Source organism: Loxodonta africana, chromosome 13, assembly GCF_030014295.1.
Source record: "Loxodonta africana isolate mLoxAfr1 chromosome 13, mLoxAfr1.hap2, whole genome shotgun sequence".
NCBI classification, from domain to species: Eukaryota; Metazoa; Chordata; class Mammalia; order Proboscidea; family Elephantidae; genus Loxodonta; species Loxodonta africana.
Window position 1 is genome coordinate 43801797 of NC_087354.1, and position 23482 is coordinate 43825278.

Consider the following 23482-nt stretch of genomic DNA (forward strand, 5'->3'; position numbering starts at 1 on the left):
AGAAATAAACAGCAAATAATAGACCATATGGATATTTTCCCTATTTCAACCTTTCAGTAAATTTGAGGCTTTGTCTCTTGCAAATAAATGATAGTTTTTAACAAGTCTATTCCTCTGGCCACCAAACTGTCCAATAAAGTAGCTAAAGCCTTAGTTTTGAGCAGGATGATGCAACTTGATCAAAAAAGCAAAGAATTGTGCAGTGCTTATTTTTTTTTTATGCATAGACCCCTGTGTGAAAGCTTGGCTGCTTCATAGACACGGTATCTGTGCTCATTTAGCTCCTTAAAAGGAGGAATTTTGTGGCTTTCTCCTAAGAAAGTAGACCACGCATGGTGGACCATACTGTTGTTTTATCTCCTGAAAACTGCTAGTAAAACTCTTCTCCCTCTCCTGACCTGATGACACATACCCAACCGAGGGTTGCTCTAACCCACCCATTGCCGTCAAGTCTATTCCTACTCATAGGGACCCTATAGGGCAGAGTAGAACTGCTCCATAGAGTTTCCAAGGAGCGCCTGGTGGATTCTAACTGCTGACCTTTTTTGGTTGGCAGACATAGCTCTTAACCACTGTGCTACCAGGGTTGCTCTAGCCTGACCAATAAGGGCTTTGCTCAAATTACCAATATCAGGAAGTAAAGAGGGAGCATCACTAAATACCCGATAGACATTTAAAAGTAAAAGTAAGGGAATACTAGATAAAACTCTATGCCTATAAATTTGACATTTGTCAAAACTTGTAAGATCTCACCAAAAAGTAAATTTTGCTATAAGTAAATTAATAATAACCCCCCACAAAGAAACAAAACAAAAACAAACCCCAAACCCATTGCCAATTGAGTCGATCGAAATTAGTAATAAATTTTCTGAAAAGGTGGCCTACCTACTGGATAATTTTAAAAGTTGCTATAGGAATGCATAAATTTGAATAAATTGTTTCATGAAAAGTGAAATTTGGATTATTCTAAAATGCTATATATGTACAATATTTACTATTGTCAGGCTGTCAGCTTTAAGATTAAACTACCATCTTTGTCCTTAATTATCCATAATTTAACCATTACAGGAACATGGGAATAGACAGTTTGCTTTCAGAAAAAAATTCATTTCTTTGTATGCCACTAGTTTCTGCACATTTTGCCAATATTATCATATATATTTATGTATCATTCATTGTCGGTTTGGAATGGAAGAATGTGCTAATTACATTACTTTGTATTGCAGGCATCACTAAGCAAACTGATGGAGACACTTGATCAAGCAGAACCGTATTTTGTAAAATGCATTCGCTCTAATGCGGAAAAGGTAAAAGTGTCCTCTAAGTGAGCGCATCAGTTCTAGCTCACTGACTTCAAACTAAGCTTTAAATTCTGAGAGAAAGTGAAGGGGAAGAGTTATCTATAATCTTTATAAGGAAAACATGTTCCATAAATATTTTGATAGCCTTTTTTTATCCTTGTAATTTCTATACTTACCTGACTGTATGATGTTTATATGAACTCAATTTAGCATCTCCTAAATTTTGAGAAAAAATTACTCTTGAAATGATATCAGAAAAGAGTTTTCTTTTATGCAGCATTTGTTTCCCTAAGATTAACCTGTGGATACTGTTTTCTGTGGCAGTCTCCTAATTAGAGTGTTTGCAGAATATACCTAATCAGTGTAAATATTTGTGATCTTTCTGTGTGTTTATCATAGGACAGAATAGTTTCCTGCCTGAACAGTTAAAATATGCTAGGAATTACATTCAGCTTCTTAACTTTTAAGAAGCATTCTACTCTGCTCTTTACAAGCTTTGTTGACTTTAGACGAGTTACTTGACCATTCTGGTCACTTAAATATTTTCATCTATGTAAGAGTATACTATACTGATAGGACTGACCTCATTGTGTTTTTCTGAGCATATGTGAGTTAATACTTATGAAGTACTTAGAATGTTCCTGGTCTGTAGTAAGCACTTAGTAGATATTAGCTGTTCTTTTATAATTAACTAAAATGGAATATTTATAGTTGAATAAAAGCTTGAGTTCCAATTATTAATTGAGACCTTACTATGGAAAGAATTTAATTAATGACATATATCAGAGCACAGAATAAGTATTAAATATTAACTGATACTATTATTTAATATAAATTGCCTGTTTGACTTTTTCCTTGATAGCTGGTGTGCCCTGCCTAGCTGCAGGAAAATGTTTGGGATTGTCTTAGAGGATTATTGAAAATAGCACTTAGAGAACAGGAAAAACTATCAGAAGCTGCATATCTATCTTTTGAATGTCTAAAATCATGTCTACCAAGATACTTATGAGTGACTACCTTCCATTAGCCCCTTGCCTATCAGTGCCTATGGAATGAGGGCATTAATTCTAAGGGACTACAAGAATTTTTTGTTTTTCAATGCATCATGCCAGTACCATCAGCAAAAGGTATTTAAACAAACAAGCTACTCTTATGCTAGGATAAGAGTCAGCTCTCAGTTAACTAAGGCAACTGGTGGAGAGTGTAAGGTAAGATTATGGATAAAATCACAATTGAAAACAAAAATACAGATAGCTCTTGACTATGCCTAAGTAGGGTGATCTTGATACAGATTTTACAGTAACTAGACTCTGTGGCCTCTTCTGTGGGCAACTACGTTCCTTTTGAGCTTTAAGTCCCTTTCGCTGTACAACCAGAGCAGTCTGGAAGCTTGGGTTCTCTTTCTCCGTTTAAAAAAAAAAAAACCTGTTGCCGTCAAGTCGATTCTGACTCATAGTGACCCAATAGGACAGAGTAGAACTGCCCCATAGGGCTTCCAAAGAGCAGCTGGTGGATTTGAACTGCCGATCTTTTAGTTAGCCATAGCTCTTAACCACTGCACCACCAGGGCTCCTCTGTTTCTCCCAGGGTGAGGCAGTCAGAACTTTTGGGAAGCTATCATCTCTGCTATATCTTAACCACCAGACAACCCCCAGTCCATCTGAGTTAGCTATGCTTGTAAGACGACAGTAGTTTGGAGATCTACTCTTCTGGGTTAATTTTTTTTCCATTGGCTTTGTTTTAGCTGCCCTTAAGATTCAATGATGCCTTGGTACTTAGACAGCTTCGGTACACTGGAATGCTGGAGACAGTTCGAATTCGTCAATCAGGATACAGCTGCAAATATTCTTTCCAGGTTATGCATTTATAGTGATATTTTAATATATATGCACATGAAGTACATTATTCCCACATGTTTTGCTTATTATTTATTTAGGGCTCACATGTTTATTTCCCTTAGTTCTTCCTTTCCAGTCCATCTTTAGTGTACAGAATTGAAAAGAGTACTCACTTCCCTTGGATGGCACCAATACCCATTAAGCTTGTATTGTAATAGAATGCAGTACTTGGCTATTCTTATTTAATCTGAATGTTTAGTAACACTAAGTTTTCTCGTAACATAGCAATTCCTTACACTGATTACTCGTGTAATTGAAATAGTTCAATCTGAATTATCTAGTTAAAAGAAAAGATTCCATTTGGCTTTCTCTAGAGTTTTCTCAGTAGAATTTTTTTTCATAGGGGCTTGCCAACAAGGTTCAGCTGTTCTCATCAGCTGCTGCTGTTCTGGATATAGAAATTACATTGTAGCTTCTCAGCAGCTGAGCAAATCTTTGCTGTTGCTGGTTTTCAAAGCTTCATTTTCAGTTATCCCCTGTAGTAGCTGCCACATTTGCTTGCTTTTATGCTAAAAATTTCAGGTTCCTGTTCGGAAAACTTTTCCTTTGGTTTTAAATACAGTTTTCTCAGAAGGGATAATTAGCGTCTGCCCTTCTTTTCATTTCCTATTCCCCTTTGGTAACATAGTATGTAGAACTCAGTATCTTTTCCAAATTAGCCTTTTTGTAGTTTTTTAAATTAACAAGCGCTTTCTTGATTTTACTCTGTTTAAAAGGAATGAGAAAAAGGACAATTAGCTAGTTTAGGGTTTTGTTCACATACATTTCTCTTGTGGTTTTACAACATTTTCTTCTCATTTTTCAGGATTTTGTGAGCCACTTCCATGTACTGCTACCCCGAAATATTATTCCATCCAAGTTTAACATTCAGGATTTCTTCAGGAAAGTGAATCTTAATTCAGATAATTATCAAGTTGGAAAAACAATGGTAAATACAATATACATAGACCTTGTCAAATTTTGACTGCATTTTTTTATTTAAATAGCAGTCTTTACCTATGAGAATGTTTATAATATAGTATACCAGATATCATGAGGAAATTTATTAGGCCAAAGTTATTTAATAATATAGCCAGTATTAATCAGAGACCTTCTGGCCAGTGCTCTAGTCTGACTATAATTTTAATTGCCTAAGAAACATCTCTCCCTAGGTATTCTACTGTAATTCCAACTCAGTTTGCCCAAAGTGACCTTATCTAGATTCCTCTACTCCCCTAAATTTATTAACTAGTCTGTCTGACACCCTTCTTCTAGTTTCTCGGGCTAGAAATGATAGTCATCTTTAAGCTTAATTTTTAATTATTTTACAAAGGTCTGTGTTTTTTTTTTTTTCCTTTGTAAGCGATTTCACATCTCCCTTTTTCTCCATTCCTACTGCTAAGTTCTAGTTCTTGGCTCCTCTCACCTACCTACATTGGTCTTAAAATAAACAGTTTGCTTTCTGATTCCAGCATATTTGTCATTCTTTTGGACTCATTCTGATCATATTCTCAAAATCATTTTGCTAATATTACTTATTTATGTAGACTTCCTGCTCAAAATTAATCCCCTGATAGCCTTCTCATTAAATTCAAACATCTTTCTCTTTTTCAAACCTCCATATTGTGTCTTCACACTACTTAATATCTTCTGTATAAAGAGAAGTTGTTGTATTGTACCGAATGGGTGCCTTTATTATTATTTCCATCTCCTGGTTTTGCTCAGGTAGATTCCTTTGTCTGTAACCTTTTAGTTTACTGTTTTCCTCTTTCACTATTATCTATTTGCTCTTACAGGGGAAGTGCGAATCCAGTTGCCAAAGGGACTAATTCTAATTTCTCTTTGCATTCCCACAAATGACTAAAGATTTATTCGGGAAATTAAAGGCTAAATAAATAAACTAATAACTTTGGGAAGCAAGATGGCTTTAATGCATGCTGGGTTTCGAAAAGACTGTTATCATTGGTTTATTCACGTTATGATCAAACTTCAAGATCTGCAGTTCTCAACTTTTTTCTCCACCCCAACACCCTACAAAAATAGGACATATATAGCCAAGCAATACATTAGCTCATTATAGTAGTGCATTTCCCAAGGGAGTAATATATTACAGTCTCTGGCTCCAGGATTTTTGTACTTGTGCTTATCTTTCCATTTCCTCTTCCACGTTCTAATACCCCTTTCCCAACTGGAAAATGATTACCTTGGATAAATCAGTAAATACTTAGCGCTACTGCATTTATACTCTTGTGTATATGCTCTTCTCTAAAAGCTTAGCGCAGAAAAGATAATTCATGATAGAAATTTCTTACTCGTAAGCTACATTCCTCACTTTTCTCCCTTTTGGTAGGTCTTCTTAAAGGAGCAGGAACGACAGCACCTACAAGATCTCCTTCACCAAGAGGTGCTCCGCAGAATCATACTGTTGCAGCGATGGTTCAGGGTCTTGCTGTGTAGGCAACAGTTCCTTCATCTGAGACGGGCATCCATTATTATCCAGGTAGGAGGCAGAGGGTTTTTTGCATGGAATTGGCTAGTTTCTTTCGCTTTTATTTCAGTAACAAAACCATTTTACTCTGAAACATTTAAATAAGAATGTAAACTTCTTCACAGATGAGACGACTATGTCTTCCTCATTTTTGAAATGCTCATAGTATTGGACAGATTGCCTGGTATGTGAGAGTAGACTATTAATAAATACTGATTGAGCTGAATTGAAAGTAAATTGAATTTATAGCTGTAATGTCTTGTGAGGTATAAATAGAGGCAAAGGAGTTAAGCTCCTTAAGTTTTGTTGACATAGTTCTTTTTTATTTAATGGTTTTTTGAACAGTAGTTCAGTTATATGCACATTATTGTTACAGTTGTTATGCACTCATTTCAGATGATAGGTACCTTATTTCATATTTTCTCTATTATTTTATATTCTGAGTAGGACTTTTTCTGTTTGTGCAAGAATATCCTTAGTCTTTGAAATCTTTCATCTTTGAAATATATACATGGTGACTTTGAGCTCATTAATGTTATTCGGGCAGCTTATAGTGTGGAAATATATTAGATTTGTTAAAATTAATTTGTAGGGCATGAAAGCATAAAAAGTTTAAAATTATTTTAAGTTCTGTAATTAACTTCATAAAGGTTATATTATTTAAGAGTTATTTTTAGCCAAACATATCTGGGAAAAAACATTTTTTACTTTAATCACAAATAGATTAGCTGTTTACCCGATTACCTTCTCATGATGTAGGAGATTTATTCTTGATTCCCTTTATATGAAAATGTGATATAAAATATGACAACAGCTTCTGTTATTCTGTGTTCCTCACAGCGATTCTGGAGGAATTACCTGAATCAGAAGCAAGTCAAAGATGCGGCTGTGCAGAAGAATGCTTTCATCATGGCTAGCGCAGCTACTCTCCTCCAAGCTTCCTGGCGTGCTCACTTAGCGAGGCGCCGGTACTTGGAGCTACGGGCTGCAGCCATCATCACCCAGCAGAGATGGCGGGAGCAGTATAGGCGGAGGCACATGGCTGCTGTCTACATACAGGCAAGATGGAAAGGCTACAGGGAAAGTAAGCGGTACCAAGAACAAAGGAACAAAATTATCCTTTTGCAAGCAGCATGTAGAGGATTCAGAGCAAGACAAAGGTAATCTCTGTTGCCATAATTATTACCCCTTCTTCTCTGTTCACAAGCACTTTGTTTATACCTCTGCCTAACTTGTGCTTGAATTGGTTATGTACTACACTTACCTAACTTGTGCTTGAATTGGTTATGTACTACACTTACCTAACTTGTGCTTGAATTAGTTATGTATAATTTATCTTCTCCACTGGACTGTGAGACTCAGCAATTTTAACCCACATTGTCTGGCCTATAATAGAAGGTAAATAAGCTTTTACTGAATTAATTGGATCAAAAAACTAGATGGTCTGTGGTTATAGCTGCTAAGAATGAATTTTTCCATTAAGTTGAAACTGGTAAAATAGGTAATGCTCAACTCTTTTTACCTGCAGAAACTTTAATTTCACATGGTTTACCTTGTAATGATGATATTATTAAAATGAGAACTTTATTTCTGAGGTAGTTTATGTTTTGAATAGAATACCCAGCTGGGAATAATGTACTCAATAACAGTATCATCTCACTGATGAAAGTAGGAGAATGGTGAAATGTGCCTCCAAGTTAAAGAAATACTTAGTATTATAAAAAGAAATTTTTGAGACTTCCCATTTTTAAAAAAAATTCTCAGTGAATGTATTCTCTGTAGTGGTCACCAATAGATACCTGTAACCCAGTTTTTTCTGTTTTTATATAGATTTAAAGCTTTAAAAGAACAAAGAATTAAAGAAACAAAACTAGAGCTTGGATTGGTGAATATAAAGGCATATGGGTCTCTGGAGATTCAGGGTTCAGACCCTTCAGAATGGGAAGATTGTTCCTTTGACAACAGAGTGAAAGCCATAGAGGAATGTAAATCTGTGATAGAGAGTAATCGAATTAGCCGTGAAAGTTTAGGAGACTACTCCAAGGAGTCCCCAAACAAGCGACAGGAGAGAGCCAGAAGCCAAAGTGGTGTGGACTTACAGCAAGATGTGGTTGTGAGAGAGAGACCCAAGTCCATGGAGGATCTCCATCAGAAAAAAGTAGGCCGGGCCAAAAGAGAAAGTCGGAGAATGAGAGAACTGGAGCAAGCTATATTTAGCTTAGAATTGCTGAAAGTCCGTTCTCTCGGTGGTGTGTCTCCTACAGAGGAACGCAGATGGTCTACAGAACTGATGCCTGAGGGCCTTCAATCTCCACAGGGTACACCTGATAGTGAAAGTTCTCAAGGAAGCTTGGAAATTCTCAGCTGTGAAGAAAACCAAAAGAGCAAACTAGAGCCCATAATTCCAGACGAAGGAGACTTGCAGGTTTTGTCACCTAAGATACGCGGCAGCAGCCCAAAATTTGATTCACAGGGTAATGCCCTCAGTGCCTCAAATGAGACTAGCTATGCATTGATGAAAAGACAGAAACCCTGTGCTTCAGAGCATTTGAAGAATGGGACTATGAAGGAAAACCTGGTCTGCAGTTCTGAATCTATTCCTTGTAAACCACAGCTGAGAGACCCCTTTATTTCAAATAGTCTGCCTACCTTTTTTTATACTCCCCAGCAAGACCCATTGAAGAAAAGTTCCCGACTAGGTACAAGTATTCAGAGAAACAAACTATTGGGAAGTGAAGAAACTCTAGGGAGAGCTCTTACCTTGGATATCAACAGGGAAGCCCGAAGGTATCACATCTCAGGAGAAGATCAAGTTATTGCCTCTTTGAATACAGATCCTTCTAATACTGTGCTGGAAAAGCTGGAGAAGCTAAACACTGAGAAGGAAGAAAGGCAAAAGCAGTTGCAGCAGCAAAATGAAAAAGAGATGATGAAACAGATTCGCCAGCAAACGGGTATTTTAGAGAAGGAGCGTAAAGCCTTCAAGACAATTGAAAAGTCAAGAATTGGGGAGTCTTTCCTCGTACCCTCTTTCCATCAGTCAAAGCAAACAGTAGAGAGGCCATCCTCTCTCATTCTCGATGCTCCAAATAAGAGAGAACCCAGTGTTCCAGGGCTCCCATCAGTAACTATAAAAGATGCTGCTTTTGCCCCAAAAGACAGTCCCTCTGCTCAGGTACCCCTGAAGGACCGGCCTGTCACCATGTTCTTTGAAAGAAAAGGAAGCCCATGCCAACCTGAGGAATTATCTAAGACAGACAGAATGGGCACCCAATTGAATGTAGCCCGTAAACTCTCTAATAATCGCGTTTCCAAAAGAGAATACCTTAGGCTGGCTCAGTCTTATAGCCACAAATCTGATGATCCTTCCAGAGAGGGAACTAGTAGGGCCATTTTCTTCATGCCAAAGGACAATATGAGTGTACCCCTGTAAGTGAAATATTTATATTCTTTTATGTATACGCCCACTCGTCACTTATCGACTATCTCAATATCCAACATTGTGCATTTATGACAGTAGTAAAAAGCCTGTCAAACTACTTTGTGCATTAACGATGTATGTCTGACAGTAACGAACATACCAGTAACGAACACCAAGGTATGAGGCAAGAGTGTAATGCTGGCTGTGATGGTTAAGGATATGTGTCACCTTGGCTGGGCCATGATTCTCAGTGGTTTGGCAGTTATGTAATGATGTAATTTAGCAGTTTTGTAATGAAGTGTGGTCATCCTTCATTTTGTGATCTGATGTGGTCATCCTCCATTTTCACATAATGCTGATTTTCACATAATGACCTGGTCTTTGAAACCTCACCATGTTGATAAGTGAGGAGTGGGTGTATTCTTTCTCTTGAAGAGTTTTATTAAGGTACATTGATCTGCTCCAACTATTTGTGTGGAAGCTGCTAACATTAACCTTTCTTTCCCTGTATAAAAAGTTTCCTTCATCATTGACTTGACCAGCCTCCTGGAAATGGACGTAACTATACCCTAGGAATCTTTGAAGAGTTCCTGGGTGGTGCAAATGGTTATGCATTCTGCTACTAACTAAAAGGTTGGCAGTTTGAATCAACCCAGAGGTGCCTTGAAAGAAAGTCCTGGTGATCTGCTTCTGAAAGATCACGGACATTGAAAACCCCATGAAGCACAGTTCTGCTCTGAAACACATGGACTTGCCATGAGCTGGAATTGTTTTGGCAGCAGCTGGTTAGGTGTTTTTTTCTATTGTTGTTTTTTTAGGAATCTTTGACTAAGCACAGATAGCAGAGATTTTGGTTCCTTGCCATTAAGAAAGCATTTGTGAGGGCAATACAGTGCCTGTTAACATAGTAGGCGTTCAGCAAGTGCTGATTGCCCTAGAGTGGTAAGACGTAGCAATCTAAGCTTGTTAATGTCAGGCTTAAAGAAGCTAATGTGCTTTGTCGCAGCTGTTGGCCTATTTATGGTCTTCATTAAGTTCTTTATACTTTTAAGTGCTTTACCGCTTAACTAGTGGTAACTGCAAGAGAAGCATTTTGTAAGTGGACATAAAAATGAATTGGAAAAAATTCAAGATACTTATTAAATCTTTGTACACAGTGGATTCTTTCAGTTCCTGTGGGAGGATATCACTGTTTAAATGAAGGGAGAGCTGTTTTTTAGGGCTAGAAAAATTAAATTTCATATTAACAATGAAAATATCTTTTTCTCATCGTATCCTGAGCATTTAAATCTTTCAGGCTTTAATATAACATATGGACTTTATAGGACTTCTTTTTAAATATTAGCAAGAGACTGTAAATATTTTATTTTTCCACTATTTCTATACAGTATTATGAAATGCAGTTAGACAGTTTGAGATCTCATTCCTGCCTAGTAACCTAGGGACTGCCCATAAGTTCAAAGGCACTACATAGCACATAAGCCCATGAGCAAAGTGTTTAAAAACACAGTTCCTGACATTCTGCTTAAGTGTTGTGGTCTGTATATAGATACTGAAAATGTATCTGTTGGTTCCAAGAATCTATTTTGTTGAAAGTTTAATTGTAGTATCCAAAAAAAAAAAAAAAAATCAATCATCCTTGTGAGTCATCCTTTTATCATTTTTCTAAGATAAACTGTCTTAACTCTCCTTAATCATGTTTGCTTTGCCTCAAAGATCTACATACCTTCAAAAATGATTATAGTATTAGATTGCCTGTATGAAAGCTTACAGATGAAATCCATACATCAGACCTCTTGTTCTATAAGTAATATGAGAAACTTTAATGTATTATAGAATCATAAATATTGGTGCTTCTAAATTATCTAGCCTAATTCCCATATATTATAGATGAGGTCACTGGGGCACATAGAGGTGAAATGACATATTCAGAGTCACATATTTAAAGAAAAATTGGGACTAGAACCTGGATTTCATGATGAGGAATCAGCACTGGGTTTAATGATAGGAAGTAACACTAAGTTAGTGTTTTTTCTGTGTACCACAAGGTGATAAATACGTAGTTGCCTTCGTCTGATTGATGAGGAATAAAAAATCATGAAGAAATCTAAAGAAAATGCTGTGAGTTTAAAAGTTCTTTGGGGGTAGTCAGATGCTATCAAAGGTCCTATTAATTATTGCTTTCTCTTTGGATGACAGATAAAAGGCCAGTAGGTTCAACTGTGGCAAGAGAGGTCTTAATGGCCAGAAGAGAGTCCTTTAGGACAAGCTAGGATTGCCAGGCTTGATCATAGACTGGTTAAAATGGGAGCTCTCTGAGAAGCCTTTATAGCCTTGGGCTTGTTTAGAGATTATTGCATTTGGGCAAAGGGCAAGGTAACTTCTTGGGATCCTAGGTCTTCAGTTACAAAAATGGAAGAGCAATTAATAATAATAATACCAAATATTATTATCAATGTCTGCTTTGAACCCAGCACTATGCCAAATGGTAAGATATGATTCTCAAGCCACTTGACAGTCTTGTTGAGGAGAAATTAGTAATATGTTGTTAAATTTTGAGGCTTGTAATTGGGGCTGTGAAAGTGCAGGTTCTGTTCAGATTTTCATCAGATCCTGACATCCATTTCTGTGCAGAATTTAAGGATAAAGCAGTCATATCATGTAATTATTCAAGCAAAATTTAAGTTTTTACAAGCTATACTTTATCATCTATATGGTTTGGTTCGTACTTCTTTTGGTTTGATAACAATTTCTTATCCTGCCAGTGTTCATTTTGTTCTCTACAACCTCAAGCTTTAAAACTAAGACAATGAATGAAAACTACAGAGAGATTTCAGAAAGAGAATTTTCTAACAAATAGAAATAATTTCGGTATAAGATAAAACACTGAGATCCTCATCACTGGATGGCCATTTTTCAGGCATTATATAATGATTAGACTGAAAGGCCTCTTCTAAGAGTAGTATTCTAAAAATTTGGCATTTCCCATTTATCGTCAAATCCATCTCATGTCTTGAGCTAATTGTGCTGCTACTGTTCTTAAAGATGTGTCATCATAGTGGAAAATACCCGGTGATTATCAGGGCAGGGCCTCTAGCAATTCATTCATATGTGTAGATTCCTGGTAATAGCATTAATTAGGTAAGTAGAAAATTTTTGACATATTGTTTTGGGGAATTGAATAAGATCTGGAAATATTTATGAAATTTGCTGGAATTCTTTGACCTGGCTTGTTAGACTGTATTTCATGCTGTACTTAAAGACTGCTGGCATGGGATCTCTCCTAGTAATTGAAATGTTATTCTATTGTCTTATCTAAAGTGTCAACAAGGAATCCTTAAAGTGTGGAAATCCTCAACACCGTAAACAAGATGAACCAGCTTGGAAACCTGTGAAATTAGCTGGGCTGGGCCAAAGAGAGGTAAGTATTGGATCTTGTTTGTCTGTCTTCTATGTGAAATAGATGCATGTTGTTTTGGAAATTATTATTCTTATAGTTAGAGTACTTCATCTACCCATTTACTCCCAAGTGTTTATAGAGAAAGAAGCCATGAGCTAAGCCGGTTATAATTAAGGAGGTGAACTCCAGGCAGAGAATGATGCCTCAGAACCCAGAGTATATGTACAAATAAGAAGTTACTAAGAAAAAGAAGGCAGTTTAGGCAAGTGACTTTGGTGACAAATTGTGGCAGTACGGGATGACTTCCTTGGCTGTGGATAAAAACAGTATAGATTTAACTTCTGTTCTTATCCTTTGTCTAGAGTAATGTACGTGGATTCCTTTTGGTTATTCTGTCACTTCTGGTAGTGGAAAGGGCGTAGTGGGGTGGAGGGATGTTTCAAGAAATTCATGAGCCCTCTGATGCCTTTTGTTGGCATCATCTCCATTAAAAACAACCAAAACATTGTTGTGTTATTTGTTTTATCATTTGGTCAAGCAGGTTGCCAGACCGGCCCATAAAAAGAAAGCTCGAATGGCGCGGACGCGCTCCGATTTCTTGACTAGAGGTACTTTTGCCGATGGGGAGGGGGATACAGAGGAAGATGATTACGATGACATTATTGAGCCTCTTCTCTCCCTTGACCGAGCTTCTCACTCTGAGCTAGGGCCTGCACCCAGCCTGGGTCAGGCCTCTCACAGTGACTCCGAAATGGTAATTTTATAGCAATATAAGAAAAATAGGCAAATCTGATGGGAATAGTCTTTGCTAATCTAAAGCTAACCTTCACAGCTTCTTCCCCATGCAATGGTTTGTACGTGGGAAACCTCAGTGAACACAGCAACTAAAGCTAAACCTTAATTTAATAGGACTCAGATGAAGGACACTTCAATAGGCAATATGTCAATCGTAAATTAGCCAATATTGAAATTATTTAACCTAGCACGAATGTAGAAATTTTCCATGTTACATCATAAAAGATGTAGGTAGTACAGGGGTCAACAAACTGTGTAAAGGGCCAGTAGTAACCATTTTAGGGTTTGTGTGTCTGAGGTGTCTCCATCAACTACTTAACTCTGCCACTGTAGTGTGAAAGCAGCCGTAGACAATAAGGTAACGACTGGGCGTGGCTGTGTTCCAATAAAGCTTCTTTAGAAAAACAGGCGGTGGTCTGTATTTGCCTAGTGGTTATGATTTACTGATCCCTTATGTAGAGAGTATAGTATGTTAAATAATTCAGTAGCTTGTAACTGAAATTATATTCATTTTTTTTGCCTTTAAACATGCTTCACTTCCTCCCATTGTTCAGTAATAGAAAATAAACATGAATTTTAAAAAACATTGAGCAGTACCAGAAATGTGTTTCCAAGCCAAGTAGAAGGCTGTATGTAACACGAATCTGTATTAATTGCAAATTATAACCTTGGAGTTGTGTTTGATTAAAAACAGCTGTTAAAGAGCTCAGCTGCTAACCAAAAGGTTAGCAGTTTGAATCTACCATCCGCTCCTTGGAAACCTTATGGGGTAGTTTTGCTCTTTCCTATATGGTCACTATGAGTCGGAATTGACTCGACGGCAACGGATTTTAACTTTATTGTCAATTCTCAGTCAAAATTAACTGTGTATTTTGACAGGTGTGAGTATATTCATGAGTCTATTAGGGAGAGAGTGTTTGATTTCAGAACTGTCCTAGAAAAAAATAAATACAAGCACCCTCTGTGTCTAATATGTATAAAAACATTATGACTATTAGAAAGTGGCATGAAATGCCTTTTCTTTCAATGCATGTCCTTGATTAGTTTAGATCTCTAATGATGTTCTTTAGTGTTTATTCATTATGGGAGGAAAATTTTAGGACAATCTTTATTGGACTTATTAAATAATTTTTTGTTGAGCTGTTTTAAGCTGTTTAAATTGTACCACAGACCTAGTTAACTTAAATTTCTCCAAACTTCCAGAATAACTCCATTTTCTTTATGTTTTGGTGGAGGTAGTCTCGATTTTTAAATTAAAATGCTGTTTTTGGGTACTAATGTTGTATAAAGAAAAAACAAACACAGAAAAATCAACAACATCCCCTAATTGGAGCCAAATTGTAGGATTGTAAAAATTGAAAATAACCTATATAACCCATTTATATATGTATGTATAATTTAGAACTAACACCTTTTCCTTTTTGGAGATGCCTTGTATTTGAGTTATAAATAGTGAAAAATATTCTGTCATGTGATTAGTAGTTAAAGATGAAATTAGGTAGTGGAACAAGCTAATTTCAATGAAAAATATTGCATATACTTTTTCACGGTAAATAGGTAGCATATGTAATTTATTCTATAAAGTATGCATAGGTGTGTCATTTGTGGAAGAATTTAACATACTATTTGTAACCGCTGTTTTGTTCCTGAGAGTTTCCTTTGTTACAAACCTTAGTTCTTTTGTCAGTAGAATTCTTTCATACTGGGAACCCTTACTGAGATACACCAGGAAGTTGGGCTCTCTGCTTGGAGCATTCAGCCCCTTTCCGGGCTCTAGCTGGTAGCCTCTGCCTGTGATTCCGTTCACCTGCTTGACAGTCACTGCATGCCAGTAGTTGTAGAGCACCTCCCTGCACAGTGTTTTAGTCACCCCTCCACCTTTCTCACTGTCCTCTGTTTTGTCACTAGCTCTTTTACTTTTAGGAACAGGTGGTGGTAGTTGTTTCTGGTGGACGTTTGCATGAAGAAGCTTTGCTTTTTAGAATATACCAATAGATACTTAGTGGGATGGGAATGGGGTGGGTAGGAACAGCCTTAAATATGTTTCTCTATTTGTGTGTCTTGAAAATATGCCATGTTTTAACGTTATCTGATATTGTGAGGTTGAAGACTAATTGTTTCTGAATGAAATCTACCACATTCTCAAAGTCTAGATATCTTATGGATTTCAAATGGATTTGATATTCTGGGCACATGGATTTTTAAAAAACTGTGTAATTTTTTCCCCCGGGCAAAAAATTTCCTCTGTCACTTGCTAAGAAATATATCACTAAATCTCAGAGGAAATGGCCATGTGACCTTTCCAGTTTAGAAGTATCTGACCTAATGGGATTAAAAAAAAAAAAAAAAGCCATCCGGTCAATTATGACTCTAATGTGCTAAAGACATATGCAAACCAATACCTGAAGGGGATTTGATAAACATTACCTCCTGAGTTGGTGAATTATTAGTCAGTTGTTTTCTGTGGTGGGGAGGAGGGGTAAGGAAGGGTGTTGATTTTCCTCCTTAGTGACTTTTTTATAATGTATTTTTAACTTCCTACTTCTAACTCGGCCGCTTAAATAACTTCATAGCCTGTATGCTGCTCACATTTGTTCTTTTTTTTTTTTTTTAATTGTGGTAAATATATATGTAATAAAACATCTTGCCATTTCAAAATTTTTTACATGTACTATTTAGTTACATTAATTGTTTATTCTATTGTTTAACCATCACCATTACCTGTTTCCAAATTTTGCATGCAGTTGTTACATGTTGACATTTACCCAAAAAGAGTGACACATTCTGCTAGGCAATATTTTTAAGGTGACTTTTATATAGTTTTTTTTTTTTTTTTAGTCTCTGTCTTCTGGATAGTAAATGGGTTAGTAAAATAATTTATATATATTTTTTGTAAGATTAGTATAGATAACATTATGCTTTTCTCTCTGTGTAGTCTCTTCTGCTGTTCACCATCCTTAAAACAAGCTTCTCTACAGCTATGACTCCCACATTGCTCTCCAGGCTTCTTTACCTCCATCTTGGTAGAACTACACTTCTAATTTGTTGTTCTTAGGTGCCGCTAGTCCATTCCAACTCATAGCGACCCTGTGTACAACAGGACAGAACACTGCCTGGTCCTGCGCCATCCTCACAATCGTTGTTAATGCTTGAGCTCGTTATTGCAGCCACTGTGTAAGTCCATCTTGTTGAGGGTCTTCCTCTTTTTCCGTGACCCTCTACTTAACCAAGCATGATGTCCTTCTCCAGGGACTGATCTCTCCTGATAACATGTCTAAAGCATGTGAAAAGTAGTCTCGTCATCCTTGTTTCTAAGAAGCATTCTGGTTGTACTTCGACCAAGACAGATTTGTTTGTTCTTTTGGCAGTCCATAGTATATTCTTTGCCAACACTACCATTCCAAGGTGTCAGTTCTTCTTCAGTCTTCCTTATTTATCGTCCAGCTTTCACGTGCATATGAGGTGATTGAAAACACCATAGCTTGAGTCAGGTGCACCTTAGTCTTCAAGGTAACATCTTTGCTTTTCAACACTTTAAAGAGGTCTTTTGCAGCAGATTCGTCCAACGCAGTGTGTCTTGATTTCTTGACTGCTGCTTCCATGGGTGTTGATTGTGGATGCAACTAAAATGAAATCTTTGACAACTTCAGTCTTTTCCCATTTACCATGATGTTCCTTAGTCATCCAGTTTTGAGGATTTTTGTTTCCTTTATGTTGAGTTGTAATCCATACTGAAACCTGTGGTCGTTGATCTTCATCAGTAAGTGCTTCATGTCCTCTTCACTTTCAGCAAGCAACGTTGTGTGTCATCTGCATAGCTCAGGTTGTTAATGAGACTTCCTCCAGTCCTGATGCCCTGTTCTTCATATAGTCCATCTTCTCAGATTATTTGCTCAGCATACAGATTGTATAAGTATGATAAAAGGATACAGCCCTGATGCACACCCTTCCTTACTTTAAACCATGCAGTGTCCCCTTGTTGTGTTTGGACAACTGCCTCTTAATCTGTATATAGGTTCCTAGTGAACACAATTAAGTGTTCTGGAATTCCCATTCTTCGCAATGTTATCCATAATTTATTATGATCCACACAGTCGAATGTCTTTGCATAGTCAATAAAACACAGGTAAACATCTTTCTAGTATTCTCTGCTCTCAGCCAGAATCCATCTGACATCAGCAATGATATCTCTGGTTCCATGTCCTCTTCTGAATCTGGCCTGAATTTCTGGTAGTTCCCTTCAATATACTGCTGCAGCTGCTTTTGAATGATCTTCAACAAAATTTTACTTGAGTGTGATATTAATGATATTGTTCAGTAATTTCTGCATTTGGTGGGATCACCTTTCTTGGAAATGGGCATAAATATGGATCTCTTTCAGTCCGTCTCCAGGTAGCTGTCTTCCAAATTTCTTCGCATAGACAAATGAGCACTTCCAGCACTGCATCCGTTTGTTGAAACACCTCAGTTGGTGTTCTGTCAGTTCTTGGAGCCTTGTTTTTTGCCAGTGCCTTCAGTGCGGCTTGGACCTCTTCCTTCAGTACCATCAGTTCCTGATCGTATGGTACTTCCTGAAATGGCTGAACATTGACCAGTTCTTTTTAATATGGTGATTCTGTGCATTCCTTCCATCTTCTTTTGATGCTTCCTGAGTTTAATATTTTCCCTGTAGAATCCTTCAATATTGCAACTCGAGGCTTGAATTTTTTTTTTTTTTCCAGTCCTTTTCAGTTTGAGAAATAACGAGCATGCTCTTCCCTTTTGGTTTTCTATCTCCAGCTCTTTGCACATGTCATTATAATACTTTACTTTGTCTTCTTGAGCCACCGCCCTCTGAAATCTTCTGTTTACCTATTTTACTTCGTCATTTCTTCCTTCAACTTTAGCCACTCTACGTTCAAGAGCAAAATTCAGAATCTCTTCTGACATCCATTTTTGTCTTTTCTTTCTTTCCTGTCTTTTTAATGGCCTCTTTCTTTCTTCACGTATGATGTCCTTGCTGTCATTCCACCACTCGTCTGGTCTTCGGTCATTAGTGTTCAACATGTCAAATCTGTTCTTTCTCATTGTCACCTCCAAAATGCCATCTCTTCTTGTATTCCTTTTTCTTTTTGTTATTCTTCAAGATAAAGAGCCCTGGTGGTACAGTAGTTAAGCCCTTGGCTGCTAACCAAAAGGTTGGAAGTTCAAAGCCACAGCTAAAAGATGTGGTAGGCTGCTTCCATAAAGATTACAGCTTTGGAAACCCTATGGGGAAGTTTTCCTCTGTCCTATAGGGTCACTAGAGTTGGAGTTCACTCAGCAGCAATGAGTTTAGTTTTGTTTTTTTTGATTCTTCAACATAGTCTCCAAGCCTTTATCTGTGTTAAGTTTTACTTCTCTCCTCTGTTCATTTACAAAGACTGCCAGAAAAACCTGTTGATCAACCAGGGCTAAGTTTATTAGCTTATTATTACCGTGAGAGAAAAAATCCTTATTTTTTTTTACTGTAATAAGAGGAAAGGCAGGAGAGAATGCTTATAGGGTTTTAGGGACTGGGCTGAGTGATTTTAAGGTAGTTCTTGCGTGGTGGTGAATTGGTTGGTATTAGACAAAGGTTAATGACATGAAAGGTTTGGATTGATGGATCCAGGACAGCAATATCATTATTGGATGTACTTGATATTTACATATCTATTTTATTACCCCCAAAATGTCAGAGGTAATTTATGCAGTGTTGCAACTGTCTGCTCTTTGAAGGTTTGGTGGAATTTTATATGAAACCATCTGGAATTGGTGCTTTTTTGGCATAGTTCCTTGATAAGTTTCTCTAATTTTTCTAGGGCAGTTGAACTTTTTAAGCTATCTCTAATGGGGTCAATTTTGGTAAAGAAAAAAACCTTTTCCCAGGAAACTAACGGTTTCATCTAACTTATCAGATTTATTTGCATACCCCCCTCCCCCCCCAAAAAAAACAAAACTCAGACCCATTGCCGTCAAGTCAATTCCAGTCTACTCATAGCGACCCTATAGGACAAAGTAGAGCTGCCACAGGGTTTCCAGGGAGCAGCTGGTAGTTTCGAACTGCTGACTTGTAGTTTAGCAGCTTTAGCTTTTAACCGCGGTGTCACCAGGGCTTCGTTATTTGCACAGAGGTGTGGAAAGTCTCTTATGATTTAAATTTCTCAGTTTTGATGGTTAGTTCTCTCGTTGTTTCTTATTTTGTGGATTTATGTTTTTTTCTTTTTGTCTTTAAGTTAGCTAGTCATTTTTCTGTTTAATTTTTTCCCAAAATAACAGGATTTTGATTTATTAGATTTACTTTTTTCCTCCATTCTCCACTTCATTAATTTCTGCTTTTATATTTATTATTTCTTTTCTGTGCTTCCTTTTGATTTACTTTTCTTGATTCTCTACCTTTTGAGTTAAAAATGTAATTAATTTATTTTATTTGTATTGATGCTAGTTTTTAAGGCTATGAATTTACCTCTGATCACTGCTTCAGATGTGTCTTATAGGTTCCAATATGTTATGTTTTCATTAATGTTTTCTAGAATAGCTGCAATTTCAGTTTATATTGCTTTTCTTACCCAAGACTGTTGAATAAAAGATTTTTAAGTTTTTTTTTCAGAGGGACTTCTTGTTTTCTTTATTTTTGTTACTTTCCAGCTTTATCATATTTTGATCTAGGTGTTTGTAATGTTTCTACTTGATGGAATTTACTGATATTTGTTATGTAATATATGATCCATTTTTGTGAACGTATTGTGCATTTGATAAGAAGGTGTATTCTCTATTCAGAAGTGTAAACTTTCAAAATATATTGATATTCTCTCCCTTATTGATTACATTGTTCAGGTCTTCTACATCCTTAACTTAGTTTTTGTACACTGCTCTGTCTTACACTTTTTTCCACATTCTGATGGATCACTTTTCTTTGGGATAGGCACAAATATGGATTTCTTCCACTCAGTTGGCCAGGTAGCTGTCTTCCAAATTTCTTAACATAGACAAGTGAGCACTTCCAGCATTGCATCCGTTTGCTGAAACACCTCAGTTGGTATTCCATCAGTTCCCGGAGCCTTGTTTTTCACCAGTGCCTTCAGTGCAGCTTGGACTTCTTCCTTCAGTACCATGGATTCTTGATCATATGCTACCTCCTGAAATGGTTGAACATTGATCAATTCTTATCTCTCAAGGATAAATGCTGATAAAAACTACAGTTTCATATTATTTTGTCTTGGGGTGTTTTTTCTTTTTTTTTTGGTGGTGGTGGTTTTTTTTTTCAGGCAGGAGGGTAAATAAGGTCCCTGTTACTTCTTCAGGGCCAGAAGCAGAAGCCTGTTCTTTCAATTTTAACAACTCAGGATATTTTCTGTTTCTGCCGATAGGACCACAGTCAAGCAAACAAAAAGACTAAAGAAAAGATACTATAGCTATAGAAAAACGAAATACCAGGAAATGATTTGAATAGGTAACAAGAAATTCTCTCCTCAGAATGGGATTGTCCTTAGAGGAACTCACTGTAGACAAATGGAACAAGAATTGCCAATTATAATTCAGGTCCCAGTTTGATAGCCTTGTAAGTTGTTTACATTTTAGACCATTACTGGTGACAGTGATCCTTTTATTCTTTAGTCCTTTGGTTTTTCTTATCTTTCTGTGTTTTAGCTCTTTTTAATCAACTAATGATTGCTTGGTTGGATATAAGAAGAACCTTTAATAGCAAATTAAGCCATAAAAATTATTATCACTTTTAGCGACAAATAAAAGGAAGTATGAAAGACAATACTTAGGGTTCCAGATTTATTAGATCTTGGATGTTTTGTCTGTATCTTTAGATCATTTTGACTTTTTTCTTAGCTTTCCATTTGAGATTTTTTTTAAATTGTCAGAAAATATGAGCTGGTGGTTCTTATTCAGCATTTTCATTTTCTTAAGCACGCCTTATTTCAGTTTACTCTAAAAGGTTTATAGAGTTTTTAGTAAGTTCTATTGCTTCAGTGAATTTCTGAATAATATGAATGTGTTTTTATGTATATTTTTAACAGGTATAGTTCTCAAGCAATTCTATAACCTGAGTTTTAGTTACAGTGTTATGTATCATATAGTTACTTGGTCTTAAAATCCTTCATATATGTAATTATTACAGACATTACAGCGATTTTCTTCAGCTGACGAACAAGCAAAGCTTCATAAGACTATGTCTCAAGGAGAGATTACAAAGCTGGCAGTGGAACAGAAGCCTTCAGATTCAGATACAAGGTATAAAGTATAAACTGAAATTTAATAGGGATAATATAATTTTATTTACTGGTTGACTATAGTTAGATACAAAAAACCAAAAACCAAACCCGGTGCCATCCAGTCAGTTCCGACTCATAGTGACCCTATAGAACAGAGTAGAACTGCCCCATAGAGTTTCCAAGGAGTGCCTGGCAGATTTGAACTGCCAACCCTTTGGTTAGCAGATGTAGCACTTAACCACTATGCCACCAGCGTTTCCAGTAGTTAAATGTAGAGCCTTTGAAAAAACATAGTTGATAGAGAAGCTATTTTTGAAATTAAATTAATTTACCATTCTTTAACAAGTACTAAGTACCTACTATGTGACAGGCACATACTAATTTAAAGACCATCCAGATAACCACACAGAAAAGATTACAATTTAAAAGACTCTCCAATGCACACTAGAATTTCAGGGCAGCTTTTTAAAACTGTGCTTTTAACCATCACCTGGTATCAGTGATCATTACACAGTTTTGGAAACATTTTTTATGGAAGAAATCAAAACCAACAGATAAAGTGCCCCTTGGAGGAAATAAACTATATAGGGGAAAGAAATTTTAAGATAAACATAGCTATCAACAGACTTTGTGAATAAGTGAACATAATTGTATCCATGAAACCAAACAGGGTGCATGAAAGAGAAATATTCATAATAAAAAGAGCTTTTGAAAATTAAAAATATGATAACATAAAGGAACACCTCAGAAGGGTTAGACAGAAAGTTGAGGATGTCTCTTAAGAAGGCTGAGTAAAAAGATGAAGAGATGAAAGAGAAGATAAAATTAGAGGAGCAGTTCAGGAAATCCAATAACCCTATGACAGGAGCTCTGAAAAGATAAAACTGAGAAAACACAGAGAAGCAAATTATCAATAAATTCAATTAAATTTCACAGAACTGAAGGGCATGAGTTTCCAGATTGAAAGGACTCACCGAGTGTCTAGTATAATGGATGAAAATAGACCCATCCCCAAAAAATAGATCATTATAAAACAAAGACAGAAGGTATATCCAATATGGTAGTGAAAGTAGCTCTTCAGATGACAGCTGTATAGTGAGTACTGAGGGACACCTCTCCAGATTGGAGCAGCTCAGAAGACTCTTAAGTTTCTTCAAGAAGATGAAACTGATGGAATACCTAGTACGTGTGAGCATACTGAGAGGAAATGTGCACAGATGGAGAAACACTTTGAGGTGAATTGTATATAGAAAAATTTGCAAATGAAAAACAAAACCGTTATTAACTCTAGGGGAAAAAACAGGTTATGCAGGAAGCTACATGCCTCAGCTGTGAATGTTTATATAATAAAAAGTGTAAATACTAAATGTTGATCTAACTAAAATTACAATATAGTTCTGTTGGAGGCTTGGGGAAGTAGGTGTTTGTGGTGGGGTTAGGGGAGGAATATGCTTAGTCATTAGCTATGATCACAGGTATGATAGCAACGCAAGCATGTTAAATATCAAAAGAATCAGTTCAGAAGAGTTGCTGCCAAGGAACAGAAAATGGGTGAAGGTGGCAGAAGGCTGCTGTTATTTGTAATAAGGCTTGTAGAGCAGTTTCTCTTTATGTGAATGTTAAGTTTAATAATGAACTTTAAAAAAGAGCATGGGCTTCATAATCAGATGGACGTGATTTTAGCTTCCATCTCCACCAGCCCTCTGAGCTTCAGTTTAATCATGTGTAAAATAAGGATAATTTCATGGTAGTTGTGAAAATCGTATGTAAACATAGTGCCTGGCACCTAGCAGTTGTTTATTTAAGTTTTTGATTGAATGAATGAGTGAGCATACAAATAAAGAACCAAATTAACGTACAAATAAGCCTCCAAGTACAAGGTGGTTTTTGTTAGTTGCCATCGAATCAGTTCCAACTTGGGTGATGACATGCTCGCAGAGTAGAACTGCTCCATAGAGTTTTCAGGGTTGTGACT

At 36.7% G+C, this 23482-nt stretch overlaps 1 protein-coding gene across 17 annotated transcripts in view; it reads left to right on the plus strand.

Moving 5' to 3' along the window:
- The window catches only part of MYO9A (myosin IXA), a 247598-nt gene that overhangs the window by 169637 nt on the left and 54479 nt on the right, over positions 1-23482 (plus strand). For 11 of the 17 annotated variants that reach the window (XM_023552876.2, XM_064267321.1, XM_023552874.2 and 8 more), the window contains 9 exons: positions 1227-1307; positions 3046-3156; positions 4005-4127; positions 5529-5678; positions 6507-6826; positions 7497-9095; positions 12409-12508; positions 13026-13241; positions 21414-21526. In XM_023552876.2, the coding sequence (XP_023408644.2) occupies positions 1227-1307; positions 3046-3156; positions 4005-4127; positions 5529-5678; positions 6507-6826; positions 7497-9095; positions 12409-12508; positions 13026-13241; positions 21414-21526 (2813 nt within the window). The remainder of the gene's footprint in view (positions 1-1226; positions 1308-3045; positions 3157-4004; positions 4128-5528; positions 5679-6506; positions 6827-7496; positions 9096-12408; positions 12509-13025; positions 13242-21413; positions 21527-23482) is intronic. The other 6 variants (XM_023552880.2, XM_010593726.3, XM_023552883.2 and 3 more) reach the window with 4 other exon arrangements.